The following is a 9,763-nucleotide window of genomic DNA, read 5'->3' on the forward strand; positions in this document are numbered from 1 at the left end:
ACATAAACACCAAATGCATGGCTTTCCATACGGTTTTCTCTCGGATGAATAGAACTAGGAGTAGCGGTGTCTCGGACGCGGAAGTCATGGATAACGCGTTGGTGGAGTTTCAACATAAGGTCGGCGGGACCTTCAACTACTTTGGCATTAGGAAAGACCTCTTGATGTTTCACCCAAAATGGGGCTTGGTGTTAGATGCCGAAGCCGAAGCCGAAGGTGGTCCGCGTAAAAAAAAGTCTAAAACATCGTCTTCGGTTGATCCAGACACGCCCCGTTCCGACGATCGAAACTTCAACTTAAGCGATAATGACCCCGTGAATACTACCGACATGCCTCGGCCGGGGGTAGAAGAACCAAAGGCAAAGGAAAGGGGAAAGGGGCCGGTTCGTCTTCAGCAACGGGTTCGAATCCCGAATTGGAAAGCCAATTCCAATTAATGAACTCTCGACTCCAAAATTTACACCAACTTGGAACCCAACGACTTCAAGTAAATTTGGACGCCGTCGACCTACTTCGAAGGAATGAGATGGACAAAGACATCGAGATTTTATCAAACGAGCTATCCGAAGACGACCATATAGTCCAATCTCTAAAAGCCAATCGACGAGCGAAAATTTTAGAAAAATATAAATGAGTTTTAGTTTTATTAGTATTATTTATGTTTTTTTATTTTAATTTGATGTATTTTTTTAATTTAGTTTAATGTATTTTTTATTTGGAAGTTTAATGTAATTTTTAATTTTATGTTAATTTATTTAAATGATTTAGTATTTAAAAAAACAAATAAAATTAATAATGACTGGGCGCCACGTGGCTCATAACCCCTGGCAGTGGAGAGTTATCACTACAGCATGTTTTTGTACAAAATCATAACTCTGACTGGGCACCACGTGACGCATAACCCCTGGTAGTGGAGCTTTATGATTACACATGGTTTAAAAGTTAAAAAAAATTATTGTAGCGTTTATTCTCCTGACTATTTTTATAAGTTATAAATAAAATTAGTAAAATCTCACCAACTTGCATTAATTTATTTTATATATACAAGAAAAGTGAAAAGAAAGATCAAGTAAATGTGCAAATGACAAACCCTATAAAAGTAATTTATAAAATAAACATTTAAGTGCTTGAAATTTTGCTTATTCATTTGAATCAATTAATTAATATATAAATTGAACTCAACAATATCAATATTCTGATGCGAGTAAATGCGCACATGAACATGTTATTTGTAAATGAAAATATTGTCATGCTCAAAAGCACGCTTAAATGACAATATGTATAACGTACATGTGTTATAAAGCACCAATAGACTTTATATATCACAAACTTATGTATTAACATAAAATCTATATATAGAATGATACATAAACATATCATAGTCTAAGGTTGTTGCCGGTTGATGGTGTTGTAAAAATCATTAATCGCTGGTCAGGCAGTGAAGGCAGGGATCGACTAGCTAGCGATTAATCGTGATTAATCGGATAACACTTTAAGACTTTAATGTATAATTTTAGTTTTACACACACACATTTTTATATGTAATTTTCAGTTATATATATATATATGGCCGGAATCTCAATGAAAATTGTTGAATTTGGCCGGAATCTCGTTGGAAACCGCCGATTTTGGTTGGATTTGACAATTGACCGATTAATTAGTCAACTAGCTCAAAATTAATTATCAGTGGGTAGACTAACGATTAATCGGCGCCTGTTAGGATCGAATTTTGCAACACTGCCGGCTTGGTATTGTTTTTGGGATCCTTAAGGGTCCTATGAGACTAGAATAAGGGCGGTCATGCGGTCCTTTGACCCCTCACCCAATCAATTTTTTTTACTTTTGTTTTTATTTTTTAATTAAATAAAATGGAATTGTGAAAAATGATAAGAATAAACCATAACATGAGTTGAATGATGGAGAAATAACTGAGTTGGCATTGAAATAACGCAAACATGACAAATGAGAAAAAATAATAAAAGTGACCAATAATACATGGTCAAATATATTTCCTTAATTAGGTCTAAAAGTAGCATGGAACTTAACCCCTTAAAAAGAGAAATCATGAGTAGACTGTAGAGCATCCAACTTTTCTCCAAAGAAAATTTAAATGATTTGTTACCATGCAATCACCAACATGTTGCATAAAACAAGAACTAACTAACATGGCGGGTAACATAAAACAAGAGACACTAAAGACTAACATTGACGAATTACTAAGGGACCATAATGCGTTTAAATCCAAGTTTAGTCGTATCTAGCGGGCTTTATTAATTGGCCGCTTGGCCTTGTGCATATGCCGAGTGGGCGACAACACAAGGTCCATTCTCACAGAGTCCTAGTATTTTTAATCTTATTTTAAATATATAAGACAATAATATTTAAAATTTAAAAATGATTAACCATTTTAGACCCAACAACTTTAAAAAATTAAAACCCGATGAACCTTTTTCTAAAACAGTAACCTTTTGTAACCAATTATATATATATATATAGAGGGTTAGTGTCAATTAGGAACCCATCATTTAATTAGGAACTCTAGAAACCCATCTTGACCAATCAAAATTTATTATTCATTTCTTTTACTATTTTTTAAATGAGGGTAATATAGTCTTTTGAACAATAACAAATATTCACGTATTATTATGATATGTTGAAGACTCCTATTTTCACTCTCCATTATCATAGGGAAGTTACTAAACACAAAATCATAATATTATTTATCAGATTCAATCGTATCATCAAGATCCATCATCAACAAAATCAATTTCCATATTATCAGGTACGTATGAATTCCTTAATCGCCATTCGCCAATTGTAAGAGTTGTTGTAATTATATTATATCTTAATTACTACGTTTGTTTCAATCTGGGAACGTTATTAGAAAAAACAAATTGAATACAAATTTCAATTCTTTAACATTGCATCACTAAAATTGTTCTTCAAAATAATAAAAGGATTTTAAACGTAATCTTTAAAATTAATAAAATGATTTAAATTTATATATTGCATCGATTTTTATCCCTTACTATGATCAAGGAATGAACCTGGTCAAACAGTTCCATTTTTTGTTGGTGTAAATCGATTTTGGTGGAAATCGATTTTGGTGGTGTAAACCTTCAAGGAGTTAACTGTTACAAATCATTTTGTAACAAATCAATTATAGTTCTTAATTATTTTGAGTTCAAAGAATGAATTAACTTGGTCAAACAGTTCCATTTTTTTTTTTCATATCAAGGTTGTTATATATTAACAAGATAATATTGTTTGTCTTTTGTAGTTATGGATAAAACGAATTCAGATTCGAATATGGATATTATTCCTATTCAATACCAACTTGAAGAAGCTATTCAGGTTGTTCACGAAGACGTGATGGATAATGATGCTGGTGAAGTACTTGGTGTTGAAGAACGTGGTGATCAAAGAGGTAGTAATATTTTTTTTCGTATGAAGATGGCAAGAAGATTTTGTAGCAAATGTGGTCGTTTTGGTTATCATGATTATAGAAATTGTCCATTTAAATAAATTTTAGCTTTGTTTTTCTGTTTTTGTGTTAAACTCTAATTTTGTTCATTCAATAAAAATTTTCTTTGTTTTGCTATTGAGAAAGAATGTTGTCATTTGTTGATTTATTTTCATACATGTCAATTATTAAATGTTTTTACTTAATTGTAGATTTGCTCGAAAGTGATAACGAAAATTCATCATACAATCAATCATACACATCACCTAATGGAACAAGATATCGGTTGCCCAACGTTGCCGTTGGCCTTAAACCAGTTGTGGGTAGGATATATCCCACATTAGAGGATGCTGAATCAATGTATAAGTTGTATGCAGATAAGGCTGGATTTGATACACGGTTATCTACAATCAAGAGACGTAAGAGTGGTGTTATTACTAATAGGTATATCCTTTGTAACAGAGCAGGTATTTATCGTGGCAAAGATGTTGATACACTAATTACAGAGTCTCCATGTAGCGTTAACTACAAGGTTACCGACTGCTAAGCACGTGTTAGACTAAGAGCTGTAAAAGGTACCCTTAAGTTCGAATTATACGAGTTTGTGGAAAGTCATAATCATGGTCTTGTTGCTGATGAGAATAAGGACTTAACACGGAGTCGTCGTCAGTTGGATTTTAGCGACCATGAATATATACACAAAGTTCGATTGGTGAATATTGGTGCGACAAGAGCCTACAACATACAATCTGCGTTAAAGGGCGGTCATCACATGGTTCGAGGTACAAAAGTAGAGTACACAAATAGTTCTAGGACTATGAGAGCTTTCAAAGGAGATAAAGATGCACAGATGGTGTTAAATACGATGAACGGATGTGCGAAGAACTTGCATAATTTCTCTTTTTTTCACACTGCTGTTAAAGGCGAGTTGCGGTCTTTATTTTGGGCTGATGGCGTTGCAAAAAGCAACTACATTGCATTCGGCGATGTTTTAGCATTTGACGCCACATACAAAACAAATATGTACGTTTTTTTATGTGGCGTTTTACATTAATGTATTTACTTTTTAAAATTTTAATTTGCTTTTCAGGTACGGCATGATTTTTGTCCCTTTTACTGGAGTAGATCATCACAAGAAGTGCGTAACGTTTGGTGCGGGTTTGCTACATAATGAAACTATCGATTCATACAAGTGGTTGTTAGAGTCTTTTCTTGAAGCTCATGGTAATAAACAACCAACACTAATTTTAAGCGATCAAGTTCCATCAATGAAGCAAGCAATATCTATCGTTTTAACTCAATCTGTTCATCGACTTTGTATGTGGCACATTATGGATAAACTTCGTTTGAAGATTAGACACATCCATATCTTTATATACTAATTATATTAAGCATATAAATTTACTTTATGTTAAATTAATTAAACAACAGTGGTTTTTATAGAACTTATCATTCTTTCTTATTACATATATGTAAACTTACTATAGATCATATTGTAATCATTGTTTATCATTATCTTTATTTCAATATGTTATTAATTATAACATGAATTGGAAATAGACGTATATAAACATCACAAGAGTAATTAGTTTATGATTTGTTGATAATTCATATATATAAGTGTCATTATTGTTCCTCTTGTACAGAATCATATGAGTCTCCATTGTTTACATAAACCAACTCAAAATCATATGCTACCTGGAACTATGTATGTCTAATAATTTTGTTTATAGGTATCCAATGAACGGTTAAAAAATGGAGAGTTGCGTAGAAGTATACACAAGTTAGTTTGGAATGTCTTTATTAACCCACCTACGTTTGAGCGAAAATGGGTGGCTCTAATGACAGAATTTAAATTGAATGATCATGATTGGCTTAAACAAATGTATGATATTCTCTGGTTATTTTAGGGATATACCCATGTGTTGTTTGATGAAGACCACGTCTAGATGCGAGAGCTCTAATGCTAGTTTTAAAGTTAATTCTAGCCCTTCCAACACACTTGTACAATTCATGTTGTGTTTTGATTTATCAATGGGTACACAATGGGAAAAGCAAAGAGTTTTGCATAACAAAACTATCACAACAACTCCTCGATATCGTCTTAACACTCCTATCGAACAACATGCTGGTTATGTATACACTCGGGACATTTTTTTCGAGGTTCAAAAAGAGATGATAAAAAGTGCAACATCGTGTATGATAGGTATTCCTGAAGTTGTAGATGATACCAAAGTTTATTTGATTCATCACAAGGACAAAAGATCTGGTTTCGTTGGAAGGTTTAAGGTATTGTTATGTGTATATTAATCATTAATTTTTTCTTTTTACATTTACATACATTTTTTATAATAAGTTTTTACTCTGGATATAACAATGTAGGTTTCCATTAACTTGATTGATACGACTGTTTGCTGCTCGTGCATGTTGTATACGCGTATTGGATATCTATGTCGTCATGTGTTTGCTGTATTCGGAATGGAGAATATTGACAAAATTCTAGATCATTACATATCTAAGCATTGGGACACTTATGCGCTACCAAACAGTGTGTACAGCATCGAAAATAGGATTGGGGTTGACAACGACGAAAAATCAAGGACTAGGATTGAGGTTGTTACTGATGTGCAGAAGTGTTTGGACCGTATAAGGGATCAAGACGAACGACTTAAAGTATTTGCTACAAAGATTAAGGAATTGAAGAACGAAATTTTTGAAGAATTTACACACAACCCAAACCATAGAAACAAGAAATTCATGATTGAAGAATTGCTTCAACAATCTCAACCTGAAGAGGTTTGTGTTACAGGCCCTAAAGGTATTAGGAACAAAGGTAGTGGGAAACGCAGGCTAATCGGCGCACGGGAGAAGGCGGCGGAGAAGGCTAAAAAGACGGTTACTGTGGAAAATATGTCAATCATGACACAAGAAATTGTCCAAAAAAGAAAAAGAAAGAGGGAGAAAACCAAAACGAAACTGATGATGAATCAAGTGATGAAGAACATGATATTGCTTCTGAGTGATGCTCTTTTTTTTCCTTATTATTTTTGTTCAACATTCTTGTTTAGCACTTCTTTAATTTTGTGTACTTTTGATTTTGATGGTGGTTTAAAACTTTTTTTATTTTGTATACCTTTGAATTTTTTTGTTTATTATGCATATTTAAATTTTTGAAAACTCTTACTTGAATTCTATTAAGATTATACAAGAATTTTGCATTTCATCCCATTTGTCCAACATCATATTTTAAGCATTTATGTAAAACATTACATGTATGCAATTATCGCTTTTTTTTTATCAAAATACAACGGTTGGCTGGGTATGCAATTATATGTTTTGCATGCAATTATACGTTAATTTGCATGATGCAGCTCGTGTGTGTTTGACTACATTCGTGTGTGTAATTTGCATGATGCAGCCCGTCAAAGTCCGCTTTTGCATAATTGACTGCATTGATCTCGGTAGCTACTCCACCCACGTTAATAGCGGGCCGGATTCCAGCATTGAATAGGTCGGCAGATAAGAATATTTGTCCATCAGTAATCGAAATGACATTAGTAGGAATATAAGCCGAAACGTCTCCCGATTGGGTTTCAACTATTGGTAAAGCGGTCATACTTCCTTCACCTAAAAGCGAACTTAATTTAGCAGCTCTTTCCAAAAGGCGTGAATGTAAATAAAAAACATCCCCTGGATAAGCCTCGCGCCCAGGCGGTCTTCGTAATAGAAGAGACATTTGACGATAAGCTTGCGCTTGTTTAGAGAGATCATCATAAATGATTAAAGTGTGTCGTTCACGGTACATAAAATATTCAGCCAGAGCTGCTCCTGTATAAGGAGCAAGGTATTGTAATGTAGCAGGGGAATCCGCCGTTTCGGCTACCACAATAGTATATTCCATCGCGCCCCTTTCCTGGAAAGTAGTAACTACCTGAGCCACAGAAGATGCTTTTTGACCAATAGCTACATAAACGCATATTACATTTTGGCCTTGTTGATTTAGAATTGTATCTGTTGCTACTGCTGTTTTACCGGTCTGTCTATCCCCAATAATTAATTCTCGCTGACCACGTCCTATGGGAATCATTGAATCAATAGCAATAAGCCCTGTTTGAAGAGGCTCATATACAGAACGTCGAGAAATAATCCCGGAGCGGGTGATTCAATTAACCTATATTCAGAAGATGAAATTTCACCTCTACCATCAATAGGTTTAGCCAGGGCGTTGATAACACGACCCAAATAGGCCTCACTCACCGGTATCTGAGCAATTCTTCCTGTTGCTTTTACAGAACTCCCTTCTTGTATCAGCAAACCATCACCCATTAAAACAACACCAACATTAGTTGATTCCAAATTAAGAGCAATACCTATTGTACCTTCTTGAAATTCTACTAATTCACCCGCCATTACTTCATCAAGACCATGAATACGAGCAATACCATCACCTACTTGAAGTACGGTACCGGTATTTACAATCTTTACTTCTCTATTATATTGCTCAATACGTTCACGGATAATATTACTAATTTCGTCGGCTTGAATGGTTACCATGAGTATTTCTTAATTCTTTTTTGAAAAAAAAAATCAATCAAAAAAAATCAAAAATAATGCCTAAACTAAAGTAGAAGGACTAATCCGTTATTTGTTTCATCGCCGCCAATATGCCAATATTGGCACTGATAGTACGTAAATGTAACTCGTTGTTTAAACAACTATTCAGAGTTCCTAGAGCTCCTTGTAAGGCTTGTTGGAAAACCCGTTGTCGGACTTGATTACTGGCCTTTTGTTGTTCAAAATTTATAGTTTCATTTTTGTAATTTTCTAGTTGTTCCAAAGTCTTATAAGTTGAATCAATCAAATTCAATTTTTCTCGCTCTATTTCAGAGTATCCATTCACGCGAAACTCATCTGCTTCTATTTCTACTTTCCGCAAGCGAGCCCGGGCTTTTTCTAGCTGTTCTATGGCCCCTTCGCGAAATTCTTCTGAATTTTTAATAGTATTCAAGATTCTCTTTTTTCGATTATCTAATAAATCACTTAATGAAAGTAGATTATCTTTCCATTCATTTCAAAAATTCCATGATCCCTTCCCGAACCAAACATGAATCTTTCAATTCATTTGGCTCTCATGCTCAATATAAATTCCCTTATTTTGATTGTTAATGTACTGAGCCTATCCTATATTCTTTTGTCATATTCCAAAATGAAATCAAAATATCAAAATCAAAAGGAATCACTAATCCAAGATCAAAATATTCGGAGGACTCTTCTGACCAAACAAAAAATATGTAATTGTCAGCAAAGTTGTTTACTTTTTTTAACCCAAGAAGTTTTTCTTACTTTATACACAATAAATAGGTCATCGATTCAGCATTGGCTAAAAAACCCCAATAAGTAGTTCAAATCATTTTATCGATATGAGTGTTTTATATTGATAAAATATTTATTTTGAAACCATCTCTATCTTAACATAGTGGTAGAAAGAATACCATGCTGCGTCTGGATTTCAAACAGTTTAGCTTTAACCATGTTAATGGTCCCACATTATTGGTTGATAGAGAATCAAAGTGGATTTTCCAATAAATTACGAAATGCTATAGTTCTTACATATGATTTCTGATTTGATTCAGAAGTAATTCGCGAGATCATGCACTCTTCTTTCTTAGATATCACTTTCCTAGTTATAACAGAAAAAGTACATCTGGTTGGATCCAGCCTATTCTTGAAATAAACAACTCGCACACACTCCCTTTCCAAAAAAGATCAAGACCCCAAGCACTACACTTAGATTTATTAGATTTGTTGCTAAAATATCGGTATTAAACCCGAAACTCCCGGCGGATGGCCAGTGGCCCAAAGAAACGAAAGAATCGGTTACATTTTTCATATGATCTCCTCGTATAGATAGACTAAAAAATATAACAGAGTTCTTTTTGTATTACTTTGTCCTATTTATATATATATAGTTATAGTTTCCTACTTTCTAAATCGAATCAAAAATCTATTCGATTTAGAAATCATGAATTACCTCCTTGGTCCCACCCCCCTCTTAAAAACTAAAAAAGGCCTACGAACACGAACGGGAAGGATGAAAGCGAGTTGGTATGCTAATTCCTCATCTGCAAATCAGCCCTTCCCGTGGGTTATTTTCTCAATGAATAAGTAATTCTAGGAATGAAATCTTTATATAATTCGAAAAAACAAAGCACAAGTCCAGGGCAATAAAATATGAAAAAGAAAAAAATTTCATATTTATAATATTAAACAAAAGGATTAGCAAATAAAAGTGCTAATGCT

The 9,763-nt window shown here is 33.8% G+C and overlaps 1 protein-coding gene across 1 annotated transcript; it reads right to left on the reverse strand.

Moving 5' to 3' along the window:
* Window positions 1-8,020: 8,020 nt before the first annotated feature.
* On the reverse strand, window positions 8,021-9,696 carry LOC143578428 (ATP synthase subunit b, chloroplastic-like). Its single transcript, XM_077062020.1, has 2 exons — window positions 9,209-9,696; window positions 8,021-8,506 (listed from the first exon to the last, which is right to left on the reverse strand). Exons 1-2 carry the CDS (start codon window positions 9,351-9,353, stop codon window positions 8,097-8,099), a joined length of 555 nt encoding a protein of 184 aa, XP_076918135.1. The 5' UTR covers window positions 9,354-9,696; the 3' UTR covers window positions 8,021-8,096.
* Between the last annotated feature and the right edge of the window lie 67 nt (window positions 9,697-9,763).

Source organism: Bidens hawaiensis, unplaced genomic scaffold, assembly GCF_021521415.1.
Source record: "Bidens hawaiensis isolate Kalapana, Puna unplaced genomic scaffold, B.hawaiensis_p1.1 tig00029272_1, whole genome shotgun sequence".
NCBI lineage: Eukaryota > Viridiplantae > Streptophyta > Magnoliopsida > Asterales > Asteraceae > Bidens > Bidens hawaiensis.

Excerpts from the sequence above, each read along its gene's own strand:
- LOC143578428 (XM_077062020.1), bottom strand. The coding sequence starts at position 9,353 with ATGAAAAATGTAACCGATTCTTTCGTTTCTTTGGGCCACTGGCCATCC. Across the intron at positions 8,507-9,208 it reads CTTTTTTGGAAAGGGAGTGT|TAAGTGATTTATTAGATAAT; the intron begins GTGCGAGTTGTT and ends ATCTACTTTCAT.